The sequence below is a fragment of the Mastomys coucha genome, unplaced genomic scaffold, assembly GCF_008632895.1.
Source record: "Mastomys coucha isolate ucsf_1 unplaced genomic scaffold, UCSF_Mcou_1 pScaffold3, whole genome shotgun sequence".
NCBI lineage: Eukaryota > Metazoa > Chordata > Mammalia > Rodentia > Muridae > Mastomys > Mastomys coucha.
Window position 1 is genome coordinate 5,021,091 of NW_022196909.1, and position 24,339 is coordinate 5,045,429.

The 24,339-nt window shown below is 40.6% G+C and overlaps 1 protein-coding gene across 1 annotated transcript in view; it reads left to right on the forward strand.

The window, feature by feature from the left end:
* Lama4 (laminin subunit alpha 4) overlaps positions 1–24,339 on the forward strand; it is a 157,905-nt gene that overhangs the window by 95,034 nt on the left and 38,532 nt on the right. The window contains exons 13-21 of the mRNA XM_031348564.1: positions 1,610–1,758; positions 8,083–8,224; positions 9,566–9,662; positions 14,646–14,762; positions 17,277–17,456; positions 19,311–19,450; positions 22,368–22,547; positions 23,189–23,334; positions 23,754–23,916. Coding sequence (XP_031204424.1) covers positions 1,610–1,758; positions 8,083–8,224; positions 9,566–9,662; positions 14,646–14,762; positions 17,277–17,456; positions 19,311–19,450; positions 22,368–22,547; positions 23,189–23,334; positions 23,754–23,916 — 1,314 coding nt within the window. The remainder of the gene's footprint in view (positions 1–1,609; positions 1,759–8,082; positions 8,225–9,565; positions 9,663–14,645; positions 14,763–17,276; positions 17,457–19,310; positions 19,451–22,367; positions 22,548–23,188; positions 23,335–23,753; positions 23,917–24,339) is intronic.

The following is a 24,339-nucleotide window of genomic DNA, read 5'->3' on the forward strand; positions in this document are numbered from 1 at the left end:
TATTGTGCTCCCCAGGTGAGGGGCAGGGCTGGCTCTCCTGAGTGCTGCAGCCAGTGAGGGTAAGGACAGCTCTCCTGCTCTCATACCCTCAGTGCCAGCTCTCCCAAGATGCCCAGGCAAGGAGTGGGGCCAATTCTGCCCAGCCCCCAAACATCAACATGTCCCTGGGTGGCAGCCCAGACTACAGATGTCTTTGGTGGTAACAGGCTCCTGCTGCTGCATGGCCATGGATTCAGATGTGGCCCTCGGTGGCAGTACAGGCCAGAACCTCACCATGGCCTTTGGTGGCATCACTGGCTACTCAGATCAGGCTGTTCCTCACTACCCTCGAGTCTTGAGCTCTGCCTCTCTTCATTGTCCCCACATCTGTTTCTCTTTCTCTTCTGTTTCTTCACCACTTACTTGCACCACATAGTGATTCCCAGGGTCTCTTGGCATCTGGAGTCATCTCAGGAGTGCTATGCATGCCCGTGCAGTGTGGCACCAGAAAGGAGACATCTCAAACACATCACCCATTCTTATACTGCTGATCTCTAGTTCTAATTGCTTCACGTCCCTTGTGAGGTGGCAAAGGAAGCTCCTAACAGATGTGTTAGCCACTACCGCAGCCCTTCTAGATGCATTCCTAATCCATTAGTAGAAAGACAGTTTTAAAATATTATCAAGCTATATCATTTCTTCTATTGAACTTCTAGTGACGCTTCAGATCAGAACCATATTTCCACCATGATGCACAAGGCACTATGTGACCTAGCTCTCACCCACCTGTCTGACCTCATGCTTTAACTTACTCTCTTCTCTCTCACCACACAGCAGCTCATCAAACCCATTTCAAAAACACCATATCCAGTCCTCACTCAAGACCTGTGTGCCCTAGATCTTTAAATGGCTTGTATCTTCATGACTAGTTAATCCAAGAGGCCCTCTTACCTTCAACCACTATCCACCCCAGGCTACATGTTGCATTTTGTTCAAAACATCTTCTCTTTCTAAAATTAGCTGACTATCTGTGCCATCCCCATCAACTGCAGCCCTTGAAAGCAGCAGCTATGTTCTGTCTTCTCTCCAAGAGTGTTGGGCAGCCATGGACTAGGCACAGAGTAGACATTTGTTAAAGGAATAATTAGGTAGTGAGTGAACATGGAATGCCAATGGTATTTTTTCTGTTTATGTAATCCAAAACAGTGTGGCCAGCCAAATGTGTAAAGGCTTAATATAACTTCTAAGAAATAGATTTTGTGTGAAAGAAACTGTGCTCCAGTCTAGAGACACAAAAACAACTAGAACTCAGTTTCTGACGCTTAAGCATCTGTAATATCATGTAAGTGTTTGTAATATCGCGATTGAATAATCATATACAATGATGACAGTAGAGTAAGGATGGATAACAGACTTACAGGAACACAATCTCATCCAAGAAGTTAGGAATTGTTACAACATGTATTTCCAAAGAGAAGGGGATGAAGATATAGGAGTACACAAATCCACCGTACAGGAATTTAAGACTGAAATTTACAAGAAGGAAAATGGCTAGTTTAGTTGTTATCTAGGAAAACCCTTTTACAATTCTCTTAACTCAAGTCATTTAATTTGCTTTTTCTTTCTTTAGAATGCATCTGGAATTTATGCAGAAATAGATGGAGCTAAAAATGAGCTGCAAGGAAAACTATCCAACCTGAGTAACCTCAGTCATGATTTAGTCCAGGAGGCGACAGACCATGCACACAACCTTCAGCAGGAAGCCGAGGAGCTCAGCAGGTAACCTCACAGTTTTAGACGTGCGAACGTTTACATGGTCCAAGTGAGATGTCTGGATTCAGCTCCACACCTGAGTCACTAAGATACAGCAAGTAGGTTGGGCTTGGCTTTTCTTGATTGCTGATTGGTTTGTTAATGGCTTTTCTTGATTGCTGATTGGTTTGTTAATTGTTTTCTCAGAGCCAGACACCAGTTTTTTGCAATTGTTTCTGGAAGACTTTCTTTTAAAAGTCTTTGAGACTAGAAACCTGTGCTCTAGGCAAGGGTGCAAGTGAGATCTGTTCCACAATAAGGTGACTGGGGCAAGAAATTAAATCTCTTCACAGTGTCTAATTCAACCATCATTACCTGCTTATTTTATAGCCAACATTTACTTTCCATACCCAAATATCATAAGTTGAACTGGTTAAGAGTTAGCATTACAACTGACTCCTGCTAAATACTCAACCTTCTGCGGTGCCCAACAGGAAATGTTTAATTTAACTCCTGTTAAGAGAAAAAAAAAATCAATTGACAATTTCCTTCACAGAACCTAGAAAAGAGTCACACACCCTTTGGCCACTCAGTTAATGTTAATGGAAATGTACCGAAAGATTGGAATTGAATTCATGACCCTGAAATAAGTAAATCATGAGATCATTATAGAAAGCAGGCACCTGGAAAGGTCAAGGGTAAGGGCCAAGATTAATATCCATCCTAAATGCATATCATCCTTTAATACCTCCTCACTAAAACTTTCAAACATCACTCCTGACTGAGTAGACGATAGGGGTGGCTTAAGGAGTAAGGAGAGGAAGGAAGAGAGAAAGAGAGGGGAAAGGTGAAGAGAGGGGGAGCAGAAGAAAAAGAGAAGAAAGAGAGGAGACAGAAAGCTTATAGCAATGGCAGTGCTGATGTGCTACAGTATCGTAGTCAGTGTGTTGTGTCCCTAAGAAGTGTGCTTTGAATGAAAGCAATAAAGGGGACTTAGACAAAACATCAATTTTGGATGCCCAGGATCACAGGATCAAAGGTGAGGAGGACACAACATCTGTCCCAACACTGGGAGTAACTGGGACCAACAGGGACCCAGGCACAGAGGAACTCCGCCAGCCCAGTGGCAGGGGTTCCTTCCTGTCTGTCTGGGCCAGTGCCCTGAGCAGACCTTGGGTGCAAACTCTGCAGCTAGTCCCAAAATACCCAGAGGAAGCTCTACTTCCAAGCACTCTAACAGGCCCAGGATCACAGGATCCCAGAATCACAGGATCACAGAGACAGCTTGACTCTGAGGAGTTCTGACACAACCAGGATCACAGGAGAGGCAGGCTCCAGTCAGATTTAGCCAGGGTAGGTAGCACTAGAGATAACCAGATGGTGGGAGGCAAGTGTAAGAAAATAAACAACAGAAACCAAGGTTTCATGGCTTCATCAGAACCCGATTTTCCCACCATAGCAAATCCTGGACACACCAACACACCAGAAAAGCAACATTCAGATCTAAAATCACTTCTCATGATGATGATACAGGACCTTAAGAAAGACATAAATAGCACCCTCAAAGAAATACAGGAGAACACAGGTAAACAGCTAGAAGCGCTTAAAGAGGAAACACAAAAACCCCTTGAAGAACTACAGGAAAACACAATCAAACAGGTGAAGGAAATGAACAAAACCATCCAGGATCTCAAAATGGAAATAGAAACAATAAAGAAATCACAAAGGAAGACAACTCTGGAGATAGAAAACCTAGGAAAGAAATCAGGAGTCATAGATGCAAACATCACCAACAGAATACGAGAGAAGAGAGAATCTCAGGGGCTGAAGACACCATAGAAAACATTGACACAACAGTCAAAGAAAATGCAAAATGCAAAAAGCTCCTAACCCAAAACATCCAGGAAAGCCAGGACAATGGAAGACCAAACCTATGGATAATAGGTATAGAAGAGAATAAAGACTCCCATCTTAAAGGGCCAGTAAATATCTTCAACAAAATCATAGAAGAAAACGTTCCTAATTTAAAGAAAGAAATGCCCATGAACATACAAGAAGCCTACAGAACTCCAAATAGACTGAACCAGAAAAGAAATTCTGCCTGTCACATGATAATCAAAACACCAAATGCACTAAACAAAAAAAGAATTTTAAAAGCAGTAAGGAAAAATGTTCAAGTAACATACAAAGGCAGGCCTATCAGAATTACACCAGACTTCTCACCAGAGACTATGAAAGCTAGAAGATGCTGGGCAGATGTCACACAGACCCTAAGAGAACACAAATGCCAGCCCAGGCTACTATACTCAGCAAAACTCTCAACTACCATAGATGGAGAAAACAAGATATTCCATGACAAAACAAAATTTACACAGTATCTTTCCACAAATCTAACCCTACAAAGGATAATAGATGGAAAACACCAACATAAGGACCTAAACTACACCCTAGAAGAAGCAAGAAAGTAATCTTTCAACAAACCTGCACAAACATAATTCCACCTCTAACAACAAAAATAGCAGGAAGTAACAATTACTTTTTCTTAATATTTCTTAGTATAAAAATTAATATTACCAACATGTCCTCATCAATTGAAATTCAAAAGTATGAGGAATTAGAAATCTGTTGACTATCATCTGGTGGTCTCTCTAATTTGGTAATTGGAGAAATAGGTCCAATATTGTACAATCCATATACACTTTCTGCTTGTTTGTACGTGACAGTGCCTTGCTGTGTACCACATAATGGTCTTGAAATCATGCTTCTCATATCTCAGCCTCTCTATTAGTAGGATTGTTTATTTGATGTTTTTACACTATACTTACATATTTCAAAATTAATTATACAGCCAAAAGAAATGAAGACAATTAACTTGGGAGATGGCTTGTAAGAGAACAACAAAGAGTGAGACTGAATGCTTTGCTTGATGTTTGTAACTATTGTATCAAGTTTGAAGAAGAGGACTTTATAAGTTACTCTTTCTCTGAGATGAACGCTTTTCAAAATCACCAGCCAATGAACCAGATTCTTACCCTCACCTAATGTCTATGCCACCCTTCAAGCAGAACCATTGTTCATTGAAACAATTGATGAATGACTTCATGGATAGACCATCTTAATACACACACCATTTCAGATAGACCATCTTGATTCACACACCATTTCTTAAATGAATGTAACCTGTTCTCTGTGGGCTGAGAATAAAGTCACTCACTCAAGTCAAATAGCTTTGACCATAGCAGGAAATCTATATCCAAAAATCATGCCTACAGTTTAGCAGCAGAACTGTCATCTCTCAGCTTAGCTCTTATGGAGGTAAAATCCTTTGGTGATGTGAGGGTCATTGAAGTACAGTTTTATTTATTACAGTGAACTCCAATGTCTAAAAATTGTTCTTATTTTGGGCTTGTACCACAGTAAGAGCCAAGATTTTAAGCTCTACTAAAAACAAAACAAGCAAACAAACAAAAAGACTTTATCTATTTATGTTCATTTAAAAAAAACTAGTAGTGATATATTATTTTAAAATATACAGTTAATATGTTTGGAGTTATTTAAAATTTATATTGAGAAAAATGTATATATTTTCAGTATTGCTGTAGACAAGCATCTACATAAGACTGTTCAATTGATTGTTGTTTTATATCAAACAACTTTTATAGTACTTTTTATAATATATTTTATTGTTACAATATTTTATAAATTTTAAAGAATATGACAAAATAAAAAACAAAAGTTATTGCAGGTATTGAAGTGGGGTCTCTAGGAGGAGTTGGGGTACAAAAGGAAAAAACGAATGTGATGTAATTCTATTTACTTAAAATATGTTTTTAAATGTTAACAAATTCAGATAAATTGAAATTATGTATCTTTTCTCATCATAAACTTAAATCAATAAAAAACTTAATAAACTTAAATCAATAAAGAAAATAAACTTCAATCAATAAAAAAGAAAAAAGAAAATGGCCCATTAAAAAAAAACACACATCAATTTTGATGACATCGCAGATTAGTTGATTATTAGTTTTGAGCCATTCTCTGGCTCTCTTATGATTCCCTCATCTGTACAGCACCCATGTCCCACTGGCAAGTACACATGGCACCCTTCTGTAAATGTCATTCTGCAGTGGTGGTCCAGCAGGGTTCCGTGAAAGTTACTGTATGCTTTACTGGCTCCACAGGCACAAATGTCGATCAATCTGACGTCATATTTGAGTCAATCTGACTCAGTCTATTCATATGGAAACATTCAAAATTTATAGGCCTTCACCCTCAAAATGTAAACATTGAAAATTCCTCAACATTTGTCTTGTGTAAGCACATTTTACCTTTTATCTCTTTTTGTGGAGTAGGGAGCTTGTTTTGTTTTGTTTTGTTTTGTTACAAAGTCTCTCATAACTTAGACTGGCTTCTAACTCTGTATAGCCAAGGTAGACATTAAGTTTCTGATGGTCCTGCCTCTCCCTCCCAAGGGCTGGGATTCCAGGTGTGTGTTGCTGTCCTGTTGTATACATTGTGGGGGCTCAAACCCAGGCGTTGTGCATCCTAGGTGTTTTGTATTTGTTTGTTTGAATTTTTTTGACAAGATCCTGGAGTCTTGTTGCTGGAGAGATGGCTTAGGGGTTAAGAGCACTGACTACTCTTCCAGAGGTCCTGAGTTCAATCAATTCCCAGCAACCACATGGTGGCTCACAACCATCCGTAATGAGCTCTGATGCCCTCTTCTGGTGTGTCTGAAGACAGCTACAGTGTACTTACATATAATAAATAAATAAATCTCTTAAAAAAAAAAAAAAGATCTTGGAGTCGTACTCTTCAGCCTAGGCTGGCTTGAAACTCACAGCAATCCTCCTGCCTTTGCTTTCTGAATGCTGAGATACAGCCATGATGTCATTTTTCCTTGTCTACTTTATGGAAGGGACACACCTTCATAAAGCATGACTCTTGCCATAATTGATCCTTTTCTTTACCAAAATCAAGCTGTTTCATGGCTAAAACAAAATGAAGACAACATCATTTTATTATCTTCATTCTTTTCATTCTGATTTGAAAAAACTAAAATGAACTATTTTTGTGGATCGTTACTCGGCCCGTTGGGAAAGCCAGGCCTGCTAGAGGGGAGATTGGCTGATGATGGAGTGACACTATGAGAGAAGCAGCTGAGGACATATGGAGGAAGTTGTTCAGCCTGGGAGCAAACTGGGCCTGGGCCAGACAGTGGAGGCTAAGAAAGTTGACTGTGCTCATCAGGTCTGTAATTGGAAAAGCACTGGGTAGGATCTGCAGTGTCCGATAGTCTACGCATAGACAGTCATCGTTTGCAGGGTATTGGTGAAGAAGGTGATATGAGCTGTGAGTGTTTGAAATTTGGAGAAAATAAGGAGCTGCTGGTTCTGAGAATGAGTAAAACAGAGGAATTAACAATGAGCTGTGAAGAGGAGAGGAGAGTGGTGTTTACATGGTAGAGGGTTAAAAAGTGTTGGTTAGCCAGGCAGAGTGGTGCAGACAGACAACAGAGGCAGCCTGAGTTCAAGGCCAGCCTCATCTACTTAGTGAGTTCCAGAACAACCAGGGCTATGTAGAGAGACCCTGTCTCAACTAGAGGAGGAGGGGAATTATTGGTCAGAAAAATAAATGTTATAATACATTTTCTAAGTCCAGTTCAGAAATGGTTTAAGTATAACAATAAATCCTGAAGCCCAGGAGATGCAAGCACAGGATGTCAATCGTTTACACAGTTAGTCCTTGCTATGCCTGTGTGAATCCTTAGAAGATATGTGGTTATTCTCCTCTGTATGTGAGAACACGTATGTGATAGGTTCTCGATGAGTGTCCCCTGAACCCTACCCAAAGAGCACGGTGTTTCAGGACTGAGCTGAGGCTGTCGGGAACTAGACAGACCTTAGCCCACCGCTGTGTGCCTGGCAAGCTCTGCACCCTCCGTGGGGCTGGCCTTCTAGAGTGACAGCTGGGTCTGGTGTGGGTATCAGCATATGGCTTCAGGCCTTTGTCCAACCTGCACCACTTAGATAAACCTTTGCAAAGAGGGACAGGGGGCTCTTAAAATCACCATTCCTATTTTTAGCAGCTACTGCCAAGCAACAGCTGCCATGAGCAAAGAGGGAATGACACCATCGGGGCAGCACAGAAAAATGAATGTGGTTGTAATGTACCCCCAGGAAGGGAGACTCAGGAAAACCTTCCAACACAGGTGGCTTTGAAAAACAAAAACAAAAAAAAAACAAAACGGAAAGGCAGCATATGTGGTCCCTGTAGTACCAAAACGAAACCCTAAGTGTGGCCCCGTTTCCTATGGATGTAAGAAGAAGTAACACAATTGTTTACTGACAGAAACTTGCACAGTTCAGACATGAACGGGCTGGTGCAGAAGGCTTTGGATGCGTCAAATGTCTATGAAAATATCGCCAATTATGTCAGTGAAGCCAATGAAACAGCAGAACTCGCTCTGAATGTCACTGATCGAATTTATGATGTGAGTACTCCTTAATCTCAAGGTTGTTGGTATATCGCCTTTTCTTCTCCCTGTTTTGATTAACAGATTTCTATGGTCTTTCTTGTGTTTTTTATAAGAATACCTTTATGTCTTGCTCTCATTTGCTACTGTACTTCATTTTCCTCCACCTACTGGTCTTTCTTCCTTCCTAAACATCCCTCTTCTGCTTCTGTGTGAGGGTGTGTGTGCCAGCGTATCTATATAAACATAGATGTAATGTGCTTTATATATAATGTCTATATCTATATAGATAGAGGATATATATATTATATATATATAATTCAGAGGATATATATTATATATGTATATATACATACGATATAACATGCACCTTATATATTTATATACATAATAAGTTATGTAATATACATTAATATAACAGAATATTGTTGCATATGTGTGTGAAATATATATTATATATATGTATAATAGTCTATATATATATATAGTATAAATATACTATATATATAGTCTTGGTTTTCTACCATCATCCTTAAACCTTGACCTTTCAATGAAAATTTAAGTGTCAGAAAGATCAGGATCACTAAGAAAAGAGCATTGTGAGCCAGGCGGTGGTGGCACATGCCTTTAATCCCAGCACTTGGGAGGCAGAGGCAGGCAGATCTCTGAGTTCGAGGCCAGCCTGGTCTACAGAGTGAGCTCCAGGACAGCCAAGGCTACACAGAGAAACCCTGTCTCAAAAAAACCAAAAAAAGAAAAAAGGGAAAAAAAAAAGAAAAAGAAAAAGAAAGAGCATTGTGTACCATAATGGTCTGGATTTACAAGTTCATCAGGATGAGTCCAGTTTGCAAAGGAGAATTCCTTTGTAGATGCTATTCTCTTTGTTTCTCTGTTGGTTGTTTAGTTTCTCCTTCTTCGTTTTGTGAAAGCCTCCAAAGAAAACTGTCAGGCTAATGCATCTGCTAAATCTTAAGATGCATCCCTCTCTCTTTTTCTTTCTCTCTCTCTCTCTCTCTCTCTCTCTCTCTCTCTCTCTCTCTCTCTCCCTCCCTCTCTCTCTCCCCCCCTCTCTAGTTCATAATTACTTACTCAGTGGCTTCTTTTTGATAAGCCTTGGTCACAGCATTCTCCAGGACTTGCTGAATTGTCCTGGGGGGGTAAGGGAATTTAACTTTTAAACACCAAAACAGCGTTTTCTCCTCTCTCCCTTTGTTCTTGGTTCTGAGCTATGAAAGAGAAGCTATATGAAGTTCCATTGGTGTTTAACAGATAAATGACATAATTTCAAGTAACACCATTTCAACCCGAAAACCATGAAACATTCAGCTGTTCTGACCTCTCTGACCTCCTGTTTTGTAGGCTGTGAGTGGCATTGACACGCAGATCATTTACCATAAGGATGAGAGCGACAACCTTCTCAATCAAGCCAGAGAGCTACAAGCAAAGGCAGATTCTAGTAAATATCTCCTTTTCTCCTCGTTCTGATTCATAGCCACCTTTTATAAACATACACAGGTTTCTAAAACCCAGGCTTGAGGAATAAATAATATTTCACTAAATAATATCAATACTTTATAATCAAGTTACAAAACAGCACACATGATATTTCAAAGTAAATTATGATTCGAAAAGAGCTTCCATGTAAAACTGCATGGAAACATACTTATCCAACATATGGTGGGAATCATGCTGGCTAATAGAAAGATCATACTATAAAAGGAGATAAAACCATAAAATGCACTAACCATGAAAACTATGTTCCCCATAATTTGATCTTCCGTTAGTCATCCAGAAGCCTTCACACTTTCCAGAGTGAAGGGAGGGTGTCATCCCTGCGAGAGCTGGCTCGGGAAACTGGATAGTCATCCCGGTGTGAGCCAACTGGGATGACAGCAGACCCCAGTACCTGGGTGGGCTGCTATAGCTCATTTGCTGCAGTGGATGGCTGTGGGTAAGCCTAAAAGACAGTGGAAGGAGGTTTTCCCCACAGCTCTTAAAGTGAGCACACTGAGAATGGAACGGAGAAGGGCGCGGTGAAACACTGCCGTCCCTTTAAACCTCGAGAGTAACAACTGAATGGACCAAGGCTGTCATTAAATGGCCCTCATTTCTGAGGTCATGAACTCATCCCTAAGGCTATCTGAGCATTGCCTAGTGAGTTGGGAAGCATCTAGCTGATTTTTAGCTATCAGCTGAAAACAAGCTGAGTTTGAAATGAAGAACTTTATGAAATTTTATCAGATCAACTATTCTCAAGTCAGCCATGTATTATCTTTTTGTCCTCTTCTGAAAAAAAAGAGAGAGAAATGATTACACTTTGATTTTTATATTCTGCATGCTTAGTAATAAGGCAACTGATATCTTATGCTTTCTAGATAGACAGAGGCAATGGAGAATGCTATTAATTTTCTCTGTCCTAATTTATCACAGAATTCACATTAATGTCTTATAGAGCTAATTCTGAATATGCTTTCTAGAAATTAATGGGAATACTAGCAGTAAGCTAAGATGTCAACAGCAAACTACTTTAAAAGCTAAGTGCTGGCAAATCTATATGATGGCTTTGTTTGTTGTGAGGGGATGGGGGGGCAGCATATGACGAGCCTTACAATCTAGTCTTTCAAGTGTTCTATTCCGCTTGCCGACTCTGCCTATGTGTTCTCAGTGAATCCTATCATCATCATCATGGAGCCACCTGGACCTCCTAAAATCTACCTTCCTGACTGGGAATAGCATGTCCTCAGAGCCCCACATTTGATATCCAATAAGTTTCCTTTATCGTCTGCTTCAACTGCTTGACAGACCTGGTCACATATTTGATGATCTGTTTGTTCTGGGTTAAGGTCCTTCCCGTCCAAAGGACAACACAAAGGAGTTAGGACCATGTGAGTGACCCTAAACGTGACAGGACTCTCTCCTTTGGGCGATAGACACGTTTGTGATATGAGTTCTGGTTTTCATGTAGTCAGCTACAGCCGAATTCCAGGTTAGCGTTTCTCCATTTTCAAATGGCTTCCTCGATGAGTAGTCGCCACTGCTCACCTGTCTTTCTTTCTCATTGTCTGTAACTGAGATTTAACAATCTGGAATAAACTTCAGAAAGTGCTGCTTACCACGATCTTCTGGAAAGACTGTAGTTTCACTTTCAGCAAAGCATTTCTTTTAATAAAATAAATTCTCCTCATATTGTTAGCAAGAGTCCTAAACATAGAGTTAAGTAAAGTGAGCATTTAATGCAGTCACAGGCCCCAAAACAATAGCTAAAGCTTTCTATTGCCATATCTGAAAACAGAAACTTTATATAGAAAAAATGGGAAGGGATGTTCATTGTCATTAAAAAAATACGTTAAGTCACTCTTGGAATGCTGGGAAATTCTCAGAACCCTGAGGAAATAGGTGCTTATTCCTGGTTACATCGTATTTGGTGGCAGTAAAACAGTGAAGCTCCGCCTTGTAAATATACACTCTATACAGCACAAACAAAAGACTCAAAGAGTGAGCTAGGAGAGATGGTGCCCTGGGGGTGGGGGATGCAGGTTTTAGAAGCCCACTGGAGGAAACAGAAGGGAAGAAGAGAGGCAACTCATTTACTATTTGTCAAGAAATATAAACCACTGGTTACTGGGAAAGCCTTCAGTTCAGATAAACTAAACTAAATACATTAGATAAACTCCACGGCCCACTAGAATTTGCTCAAGAATAAGCCCTGTTTGGAAATTATGCCCAGAGCATATTTTTGAGGGAAAACAAAAATAAAAACAAAACAAACAAAACCCAAATCTTTTCACAAATAATACACAGAGAGCAGATGACCCAAGTCAGTTAACTCAGACATTTAATTCTCCCAGGAAGACGCCTCCAGGCTCCCAGTGAATTCTTTCAAACTTTTAGAGAAGAAACGTCACCACTTTTATACAAACACTTAGAGACAATAGCGAAAGAAATATGCTCCAGCTTTTCCTATAAAAGCCAACAAAATGTAAATATCAAAACCTCAGTAGGACCTAGAAAAGGGGCAAATGCAAGCCAAATTCTCTTATAGACACAAAAAGCCTAATCAGCCAGGTGTGGTTCATGCCTGTAACCTCAGCATTCGGGAGGCGCTGAGGCAGGAGATTGACTACAAAGCTAAGGCCCGTTTAGACTAGAAAATAAGACCCCAGCTCAAAAAAACAAACTTTAGCAAATCCACCATGTATAGAAGTGGTAGCATATGGTGAACAACATAAATTTATAACAGGATTTCAAAGGTAGCTTAACATTTAAAATATTGTAGCCCACCATGTTTATAAACTGTAGGAGAAAATTCATATGATCACGTCACTATCCATGGGGAATCTATTTTATTTACTTTCTCTATATATGTTTTATATATATATATATATATGTGTGTGTGTGTGTGTGTGCATGTATTATACATATATATCTGTAAAATGGACAATTCTATAACATATCTATGGGTTATATATATACATATACATATATAGTCATATTCTCCCCCTTCTCCAACTCCTCTCAGATCACCCCTTTCTACCTACTTCACTTCATTAATAAAACAGCACTCATCCAATATTTTTTAAACTCTTAGTAAACAGAGAACAGAAGGAAATTTCCATAATCTAATAAAGAATAATCAAGTAATATTCAGCAAATATGTTCACAATAAAATATTAAATGGCTTTTTCCAATGAGACTGCAAACAAAGACGGCTAAACCCATTACCAATTCTATACATAAATATCCAGCTTACTTCTTTAAAAAAAAAAATAGCTGGAGATTAGCATTTTAAAATAACACTGTTTTCAATAGCATCAAATACCTAGGGGGAAAAAATAATAGAATTCAATAAGAATGGTACATATAAAACTAGAGCATACTACTAAAAGACAATAAAGATGCTCAATAGTAGAACCCAGTATTTTGTGCAATAAAAATGTTTAAAAATACAAATAAAATATTTAAGTAAAAGCTTTAAAAAAAACAATAGATACCATAGTCATTGAAAGACCCAACATTGTGAAATAGACAATTCTACACCGTGTATCTCTAGGTGCAATACAATGCTAGTTGAAACACTGCAATGCTGTGGATATACAGACAGACTAATTCTGGAATTTCCTCAAGAAGAGAGAGAAAATTCCAGCAGCCAGTCTTGAAAAGTAAAAGCAACGTATTTAAATGATAACATGCATGAGCAGCACTAAGTGGGCTGAGTGGTTTCATTTGTACATTTATATGTATGATGCATTAATGTATGATGGTATATATGTAATTAATCAAAGACAGACAAAACACTAGAGATGATGCATGACAGGAAGAAGAGCTGGAGGTGGAGGAAGGGAACATTGAGGAGGGTCAGGACGTGGTAATACGGGATTGAAGATGATCAAAGGATCATCTACATGTGTGGAATGTCACAGTGAAATCCATTGGTTTTTGCAATTGGAAGATGCTAATGAAAATGAAAAAAGATAGCAAGACATGACTTTATAGATAGCAAAACAAATATATAAAAATCATTGGGGAGAATTTAAATCCACACAATATTTTCACTCATGTGCACTCCAGCATACACACACATGAAGTTAAAAATAAAATAAATCTTTCCAAAGTGAAGGGACTGGAAAGATGGGTCATCAGGTAAGCGGACAAATTGTTCTTGCAGAGGATGCAAGCCTGACTCCCTATGGTGGCTCACAATCTATAACGAGCTCCCTATGGTGCCTCACAATCTATAACGAGCTCCCTATGGTGGCTCACAATCTATAACGAGCTCCAGGGGAGCCAATGCCCTCTGCTGGTCTCTACTGAGCATACACAGTAACATACACATACCCCACAGAGACACAAACATATACACATAAATAAAAATAAAATAAATCTTTAAAGCTAGATAATGGCAGACAGAGACTGAATTCCAAATAGTGGTGATCTCTGGCTAATCATACAGAGTCCACAGGAGCCTGGAGAGTGCTCATAGGGTTTTGTCTTGATGGCGTCCATGTGGCTGTATTTTGTGTTCACTGTGTAAATTTGCCAAGCTGTGCATGTATAATCTGTGTTGTGTCTTTAGTACATGACATATAAAAATTTTATTGGGAGAATTGAGGTAGGGGGAGTCAGATTCTCTTATAAGCGGGTATAAATAGATTTTTTTTTTTACTTTATCATTTGTGCTGCTAGATTATATTAGTCAAAGTCTTGCTCTGTTTCTCAAAAAAAAAAAAAAAAATTAGCATCGTGGCCTCCTAAGTCACTCCCAACCAGTGTCACTCGTTTTCTTCTATCCTGTACCTCTTATCCTAAACGCCGTTTTCCCTGAACTGACCGCCTGTTTCTACCGTGCTAGAGTGTATCACATATGCGTCCACTATATAAGTCAGAGGTCATGCTGCTGAGCTGACTTCCTCCTGGGTGTTCCTCTGCTTCTTCTCCACAGGTAATGATGAAGCCGTGGCTGACACCAGCCAGCGCGTGGGAGGAGCCCTGTGGAGGAAGGGTGCCCTCAGAGACAGACTGAATGATGCTCTTAAGCAGCTACAGGCAGCAGAGAGAGGTAAGGATCCAGAACTCCAAGGGCCTGCCTGTTTATCCACCGGAGTAAAGCACCCTGGCTGCGGGAGATTAAGTGACTCCTTTGTCATCAGCTCCTGGCTCATCTTAGGGTATTTATTCTCCCCTGACCGGTAAATAAATAAATAAATAAATAAATAAATAAATGTTCATTACTATCCAAGAAGTACCCTTAGAAATAAAGCTGTAGGCATATCATGCAGAGATGAGCATTAAATGAAGAGTGTTTTCTTCCTGTCTTTGCTCTGTGCCTGCATGCGTGTGCCTGCATGTGTCTGGTGGACTTTATTCCATGCTTACAGCCTGCCCTCATTTGGTCATTGGATTTCTCTGGCCTCCACTGTAAAGAGCACCCCTCTGTTAGATGTCAAGTTGTTCTTATCAAATAAGCAAGGAGATCAATGCACCAAGTAGAGAAACAAGGGTGATTCTATTGCCTATGTTGGGACTCGAGTCAAGGCGTCTTGAAAGGCTGTGATTGAACGCTGAGGTGCCCTCCTGGGTATAGCAAAACTTAAGACACAGCTGCTGGAGATGTGTGTCGCGCTGACACGAGCCAGCCTCGGAACCGAGAGCCCTGGCCAGGAGAGTGCGCATGTGCTAAAAAGCCTAAACAGAGCTACAGATGACTGGAGTTTGCTGGGCTCTGTTCTGTGGAGATCAGAGTCACGGTTTGTCTACCAGATGAAGAGAATCCTGAAGTTTGTCGGGGCTGGAAAACTTTCTCTAGAGGGTGCAGCTGATAGAAGGGGGATCCAGGATTCAAACCAATGTCCAGCCGAATTCAGAGCACAGAGGATTAAACAAAAGGTTTCTTCACTTTAAAAACTTGAAGTTAAAATAGTAGCTAAGTATTTTTATTGCAAAAGTATCATATACTTATATAAAAAGAATGTGAAAACCCATATTAGAGGGGGGAAAGGAGAAATAATCACCTATAATCTAGGAAAAAATGGAGTTGTAAATTTAATTATCTTTATTTTAAAAGTGCAGTAAGCTTTATCTGTGTGTATAATGTATGTTTGTGTGTGTGTGTGTGTGTGTGTGTGTGAGTTTGTGAAAGGGAGAGAGAAAAGGGAGAGGGAGAGAGAGAGGGGGAGAGGGAGAGAGAAAAGGGAGAGGGAGAGAGAGAGAGGGAGAGGGAGAGAGAGGGAAAGAGGGAGGGAGAGGGGGTAAGGAGAGAGAGGGAGGGGGAGAGAGAGAAAGAGAGAGAGAGAGCAAGAGCGCACAGGCATACATCACATATCATGACTCCACTGCGCACTTTGGAAGTCCTCAGGCACTAGCCTCCACTGTCTGTGCTGTTTAAAACAAGGTCTCTAGTTCCTGGAACTCACTATGTGACCCAGGATGGCCTCAAGCTGGCCTTGATCTCCTGCTTCTACCTCAAGACCGAGATTACAGATACATCTCACTACACTTGGCTGTTTTATTGTGTCTGTGAGGTAGGGGTCTGGTCATGTAGCCATGGCTGGCCTAGAACTTAATACGAACCCTAGCTAGACTGGCCTCGAACTTGTGGTAGTCCTTGCTGTTCCCCGCTAGTCCACAGCTTCTAGGGATACTCCCGTCTCTGCTTGCCAGTTGCTGTGGAGAACTGGCTTATAGATGTGCGCTACCACTTCTGACCTCACGTGGGTTCTGGGGAATCCCATCCCAAATATATAATAACTTTTTAGTGAAACTTGGATCTTAACATTAAAGTGTTTCTGAACCATGTTTTTCTTTTGAACAACAAAAAAGCGTTTCTTAATAATTTAGAACAGAAGTAATTCTTTCATTTTTATGGCAAGAGTTCTTCTACATGAGATTACTTTTCCATAAAAGGAAGAGGTCTTTATGGTGAAATTCAGATGTGAACAACATAGAAGCTGAAACTTCGTGTGCATTTTCTGTCACTTTCTAACCAGATTGCTAATCTAAATAAATATTAAGGGTTCTTGTTTGTTGCTGCTGATTGTTGTTATTGGTTTGGTTTTGTAATTTACTTATTTATTTGTTTATTATATTATGTGTATGAGTACACGGTAGCTGTACAGATGGCCATGAGCCATCATGTGGCTATTGGGAATTGAACTCAGGACAACCCCACTCACTCCGGCCCCGCTCGCTCTGGCGTAATTCACTGTAGCTGTCTTCAGACGCACCAGAAGAGGGCATCAGATCTCATTACAGGTTGTTGGGATCCTAACTCAGGACCTTCGGAAGAGCAGTCAGTGCTGTTATCCACTGAGCCATCTCGCCAGCCCCTATAACTTACTTCTTAATTTTAAAACATTTTAGGTAAACATTTTGGTATTATAGAGACTGAAGGATCTTACTAACTCATATCAATGCTGTTTATCATATTCCAGTTTATATAACACAGCTGTCATATATTTAGACATCTTAGTCTCCTTTCACAGCCCCAAATTTGAGGTCCATTTCACCCTAGTGTTTGCACTGAGATCCATCCGTGCTCTCCAGTAAAGGGAACATTCTTCTGCTCCGTGTGCAGGAGATGCCCACCAGCGCCTGGGCCAGTCCAAGCTCATCATAGAGGAAGCTAACAAGACGACAATGGCTGTCCAGGAGGTTACTACACCAATGGCTAACAACCTCAGCAACTGGTCACAGAACCTGCAGACTTTCGACTCTTCTGCATATAACACCGCAGTGGACTCCGCTCGGGATGCAGGTACCGCTTGCAAGCTTTACCATCTTGTCTACCTGAAGAATTGTCCACTAAACTCCGCACCGCTTTTGATAAGGAACAGTGTGCACCATTTGCCTTTTAGGTTGGAAAGCTGTAGAAATTAGTTTAGAAAAAAAGAAATATTTTACTCCGCTCAACTATGTGTTTACCTAGAGTCTAGGTTTATCTAGATTCTAGACACTTATATATGTACCTACATGAATATACATAAATTTACAGATAGGTGCATTGGTAGAAGTAATACTGTAGTTAAATCGAAGAAGTGTTTTTTTTATTATGTGGCAGCATTTATATAATGATACCAAACAACCTTATCAATATAAGACTGATCTTTTAGCATAAAAGTTTAATTAAATGTTAAATAACTTCAGCAAAATACTATCTTACTTTAGAAGAAAAAATCTAGTAAATGGTATTGATCTCACTAACTCACATCCGCTTTCTGCTTGCTTGAGTGAATCAGATTATTACCAATGAGTTCCAACTACGTGTCTTGGCCAATTCACATATACAGGTTTACAGCAATGAAAATGGTATCTACTAATGTCTACCTGATGTCGTTTGGCATATGTACTTTTAAATCATATAATAACAGAGAATTCCTTTTTCTGTGCTCACATTTTTATTCAGAATCTTCCTAGTCTCTTGGATATCAGTGTCTACCATTGTTATGACTTACTGTGACCGGGATTATTAGTCATTCCCTGCAAATCATTTCCAGGGTAGCTTTATAGAACACCTCTCAATTCAAAACAGTCATGAACCCACAGCTGATCTTTCTGGGGGTGAGGGACTGGTCTACGTGTTATTCAGTGTTTGCATCTTTTTTCTCTATTGAGTTCTCTGTCTTAGTTAGGGTTTCTATTACTGTGAAGAGACACCATGACCAAGGCAACTCTTATAAAGGTAAACATTTAATTGCCTCAGCTTACAGGTTCAAAGTTTTAGTCCGTTATCATGGCGGAAAGCATGGCAGCACACAGGTAGACTTGGTGATGGAAAAGAAGCTAAGGCTCACACTGGGTAAAACTTGACCATAGGAGACCTCAACGCCCACCTCCACAGTGACTCACTTCCTCCAACAAGGCCACACCTCCCAACAGCATCACTCCCTCTCGGCCAAGCATTAAACAGATGAGTCTAGGAGGGCCATTCCTATTCAAACAACCACGTTGTGATAATGAGCGCCCGAGCTAGCACTGACTGGAATGGTCTCAAGCTACTGTGGTTTTTCTCAAATAGTATTTGGTGATTTAAAACAAAGTAAATTAAACAGCACACCATAATAAGAGACGTTAGAGTCTATGTGAAGAGGATGAGAAGTCTGTGTCATAGACCTTTCCATTAGCAGAAAAGCCTTGCTTGCCATGCCCCCTTGCCTGGGTCCTCATCAGAGGCTGCAAAGCTCCCCTGTCTCTATGGCAAAGGCAGCTTTGGCTTCATGCTCCTGGTTTCCTCCGTCTAACTCCATCTCCACTGTATCAGCAGCTGCAGCCTTGCACATCAGTAAAATCCTTTCACCTGTTGTTTCAGTCCACATTGTAGACATGTGGAGCCTAAGCTATATGATTAAAGGAACATCTGTATGTTTGTCATGGAGCCTGCCCTTTAGAGTGTACACTGCAAGTCAGCACGGACCGCATTCCATTTATAAATCAATATGGACTTAAATGTCACAGAAAAGAACAGAGTGGACTATGCCTTGAGCTCTGCTATTAATTTCGTAAGGTTGAAAATGATGGTCCATAGATCTATCAGAGGTAACGTGTTTGCCGAACCTCACTTGGTTTTTAAAATAGAATTAAATATTCAAGTGACCCGTTTTCCTTATTGCAGTGAGAAACCTCACGGAGGTTGTCCCCCAGCTACTGGATCAGCTTCGTACTGTGGAGCAGAAACGACCTGCAAGCAACGTTTCTGCCAGCATCCAGAGGATCCGAGAGCTCATTGCTCAGACCAGGAGTGTCGCCAGCAAGGTATGTGGTGAGAGTTGTCATCAGCTACCTGGAAAGAATGGGAAATAACACTGAGCTCCAGGGGATGATGGGAAATGGTGCTGAACTCCTACCCCTCAGCAGCTCCCGAGGCCTGACACCTTCCTATTATATTAGTTGCTAGAATCAGGTGAGAAGCTTTGCACTGTAAACCTGGGCTCTGGTGGCATATGACAATAGTCCAAGCACTCAGAGGCAAAGGGAAGAAGAGACCACAGCAACTTCAAGGGCATCTTCATCTACACAAGCAAGTTCCCAGCCACTGGGCTTCATGGCAAGGTTATATCTCAGGAAACATACAAATAAAGAAATCTTCTTTTAATACATAAACCCAGGAAGGCTCAACACTCGTCATCTCTTAAGTCACATAGAAAAGCTCATAAACAGCAGAAATCCATTTAAGCTTCAATAAAAGACTCAACTCAGGCTGGAGAGGTGGCTCAGTGGTTAAGAACACTGACTGTTCTTCCAGAGGTCCTGAGTTCAAATCCTACCAACCATATGGTGGCTCACAACTATCTGTAATAAGATCCGATACCCTCTTCTGGTATGTCTGAAAACAACTACAGTATACTTATATATAATAAATAAATAAGTCTTTTAAAAAAAGACTCAACTCAGTGTTAGAATTATTCATTTTTAATGGCTGTGTTACTGCAGTTAACATATGGAAGAGTCTTGCCCATCTGCCCATCTACAAAACTTCTCAGGTTCAACATACATTATGTGAAAGTTTTATTAATTGCTCTGCAGGCTTATCCAAGGAATCACAAGTGGAAGAAACTAAGCAAAGGTGAGCATCTTAGGTTCTGTTACAGAGGCCACCAAGCATTGAGACACCGGGAACCAGCAGGTCCTGACCCAATTAACATCCCCATGTGCCAGAAGAGGACTCATGCATGGGCCTCTCTTTAATTTGTTTTTATTGATTTATAGATCAGCCTCATTTTTTTATAATGAAATTATGTGGCTTTATTTTCTCAAGTAAGAATTTCACCAAATATAGCCAAACATAGTGATACATGACTTTAATCCTAGCACCCAGTAAGCAAAGGCAGGTGGATCTCAGAGTTTGAGCCAGCCTGGTCTACAGAGTAAGTTCCAGAATAGTCAGGGCTACACAGAGAAACCTTGTCTCAAGAACAAAAGGAAGGAAAAGGAAAGGAAGACGAAGGAGGAGGAGGAGGAGAAGGTCAGAGAGAGGGAGGAGAGGGGGGAAGAAAGAAGAAGAAGAAGAAGAAGAAGAAGAAGAAGAAGAAGAAGAAGAAGAAGAAGAAGAAGAAGAAGAAGAAGAAGAAGAAGAAGAAGGAGAAGAAACAATTATACTATACCAAACATGCACCCAGGGACTTGTAAAAACAAGAATAAGAAATCAATTGCTATATAGTACTGGGGATTATTCTTGGTAATTACATGTGACTTTCAAGCACTATGTAATAAAGGCTCCTGCCTTATGAATTGTCTTATTTGCATAGCTCTGTGAATATTTCATGACATATCATCTTAAAAATACATCAAGAAATGACATTTTAGACTGAGGGTGGTGGCAGATGCCTGTAATCCCAGAATTTGGGGGGTTGAGACAGAGAATTGTGAGTTTAAAGCCATCCTGAATGCATAAGAAGTTTCCAGGACAATGCAATGAAACTGTCTAAAAGAGAAAAAAAGAGGTGTCTTAAAAGCAAAGTTTTTGTTAGTGTTTTCTTTGTGATAATGTTCAATATAATTTATATTGAGTTATAACATTGGAGTCTTGATCACACAGAAAAAGTCATTTTCTAAAGACTGCCTAGCCATTGGGCACCCACTAAGCTCCAGAGGGAGATGCATTCTCACGCAGCTTTCTCAGACTCTCAGTTCTGTAGGTAGGCTTCAGTCCCACACAGTGCTTGATTGATTGTTGGGATGTATTGATCTCTACTCAACAGACAATAGCAGACAGCCATGCCCCAAAGCGCTGGGGAATGGAATCTCAAGCTAGCTGACTATCCGCATCCGCCCAATCAATATTAGCTGATGTAAATACATCTAATTATTCAGAAGGTTTTGTACAAACAGCATGGGTGTACATGTTGTCAAACGCCCTAAAAATCCTTCACATGTCAAATCAGTTCCTGGTGTCATCTTGGGCCTCTAAGAGCTGTGCTGACAATAGTGCATTGTCTTTCTGAGAAACACCACAGGAAATGGCTTAAGGAACTTCTTATTACAATTTTACAAGGCTAGAGCCAGGGGCTGGAATGTGATTTGCAGCTACCGTCTTATTTCTCACCGCCTGTTTATTATGTCATCTTACAGAAGAATATTGAGTGGGTAGCATAGGTCTGCCTACTTATTAAGTGAAATGGCGTGTGTGAAAGTCCGAGGCTGTGCCAGGACCCTGCCTGGGCAGGTGTTCACAGCTTTACTCTAAACTGCTCCTGTTACGACCTTGGGGAGAATGTTCCGAGGTTGTGCCAGGACCCTGCCTGGGCAGGTGTGCACAGCTTTAATCTAGACTGCTCCTATCATGACCTTGGGGAGAACGTCCCGGCAGCTTTAGTACCCAAGATGAGTTATACTTCTCCCAAATGATTAATTCTTCTATGCATTGTATGCCATTATAAATTGCCAATGTCAAGACCAGTCAGTGTTCCTTCTTGTTTAGCTCACCAGCCTAAATGTACAGCTCCCTGTGGGAGTTATGTCTGCCCTTGTCCTTGGTCACTGCTTTGCTCTTGTGTTCTCTTAGCCCATTTTAATCTAAACCTGTTGTCTTGTAATCTGCCTAAAATATTCTCTCTGAGAATATAGAAGTAAACAAAGGGATGGAGCAAGTAGGAATCCCTCCTGAAACTGTAAGAGAGCATTCTGCCCTTTCCTTCAAAGCACTTTCAATGGAACAATTTTGTATTTCCAGATCCAAGTCTCCATGATGTTTGATGGCCAGTCAGCAGTCGAAGTGCACCCCAAAGTCAGCGTGGATGACCTGAAGGCCTTCACGTCCATCGGCTTGTACATGAAGCCTCCTCCAAAGCCGGCAGAGCCCACTGGGGCCTGGGTAGCAGATCAGTTTGTCCTCTACCTCGGAAGCAAAAATGTAAGAGCATAGCGTGGGGATCTGAAGGAGAGTGCTGCCCTCTGCTTGGACAAAGCTGTTGAGGAAAGCAAGCTAATTCCCGCTCTGATAGTAAAGGCCAGAAATGGCTTTAATGGCAGGACTCAAGCTTCGGTTGAAGGGCAAGAGATTCTGGGGACTGGGACATATTTCTGGCATTGCTCTCTACCGGCATGAATTACTTCTATGAATGAATCGGAACAAAGCATTTGAAGGCCTTTGGAATAACTGTAGCCTTTGTTTGTTGATTCCGAATCCTGCTTAAAGAAACAAAGGGACTGGTTTTGTCAAGGATGCCTCTGTTAGCCTGACAGTGTTGGCACACTCCTGGCAGCCATCAGCACTGCCATTCCCATGAGCCTTCAATGATTTCCCCCTCTCTTCACCCTCCACCAATGCAGATAGATAGACATAGAAAGTACAGGGACAGCTCACCCCAGTGCAGACCCAGGACGGGAGATGATGCCAATCTAGCAGCAGCTGGAAGTGGTAATTTGGGCCGGAAGCAGATTGTATACAGCAACTCTTAGGACCTATGATTGTGCTTTTCAGACATAAAAACATATACCATTTATGTGCATTAAACTTGTTGATTTTATTTAAGTGATTTCTTGACATTTTAGGCCAAAAAAGAATACATGGGTCTGGCAATCAAAAATGATAACCTGGTATACGTTTACAATTTGGGAACGAAAGATGTAGAGATTCTCCTGGATTCCAAGCCCGTGAGCTCCTGGCCTGCTTACTTTAGTATTGTCAAGATTGAGAGGTAAGGTGAATCCATGGCAGATGGCTTTGCAAACGCACACACTCACACTCCTCTTGTGGATGCCATGAGTACTTCGTTCTTTTCCATCTTACTCCTTTTCTTCCCTATTCCGATATTCCTTCCCAAACACCTGAGTGAGATAAAAGAAAAAAAAATACTAGAAAAAAACAAAGGTCCTTTCTAAATAGCAATCTGATTACCAGATCACTTTACCTTGCCCCAAGTTAAAATTTAAAAGTAAGATATCTGCTTTTCTACTTTTCTTCCTTAATTAATATTTCTGTATGTGTACCAAAATACCATACAATCAAATCACCTATTTTTTTTTTGATGAAGTTGACATTAACATTTTGACACAATAAAAGTATTTTCTGCAAACCGCCTAAGCTAAAGCACGTGACAAGCCTTTCTCTCACCAGGGTAGGGAAACACGGAAAGGTGTTCTTGACAGTGCCCAGTCTCAGCAGCACGGCAGAAGAAAAGTTTATTAAGAAAGGGGAGGCTGCGGGAGACGACTCCTTGCTGGATCTGACCCCCGAGGACACTGTGTTTTACGTTGGCGGGGTGCCTGCGGACTTCAAGGTAAGCTCTAGAGCTGTATATGGATCAGTAAAGACCTGCAGTGCTTTCTTTATAAACCCATAACCCCAAAATGAATAGATGTGCGGGAATCGGATACCACCGTGAGAGTTCAGTTCAGTACCACGGTGAGAGTTCAGTTCAGTGGGTAGTAGCATTCTGGATCAGAATCTATCTATATCTCTGGTGTCCCCATCTGGTCCCTGTTACCCATAGTTCAATGTCAGTTGTTTTCAAGTTACAGTTAATGTGTACAGATTAGCTAATGTCATTTTGATAATGTAAAGGTGATAAATATCACTCCAGGAAAGAATTAGTATTATCTATTATAAGAACGTTTGTACTGGCTGGGATCTAGATTTCAGCACTGCATGAAATGCTGTTACCTGAAATACATAGGCATGGTATCAAATGTATGAGATGAGA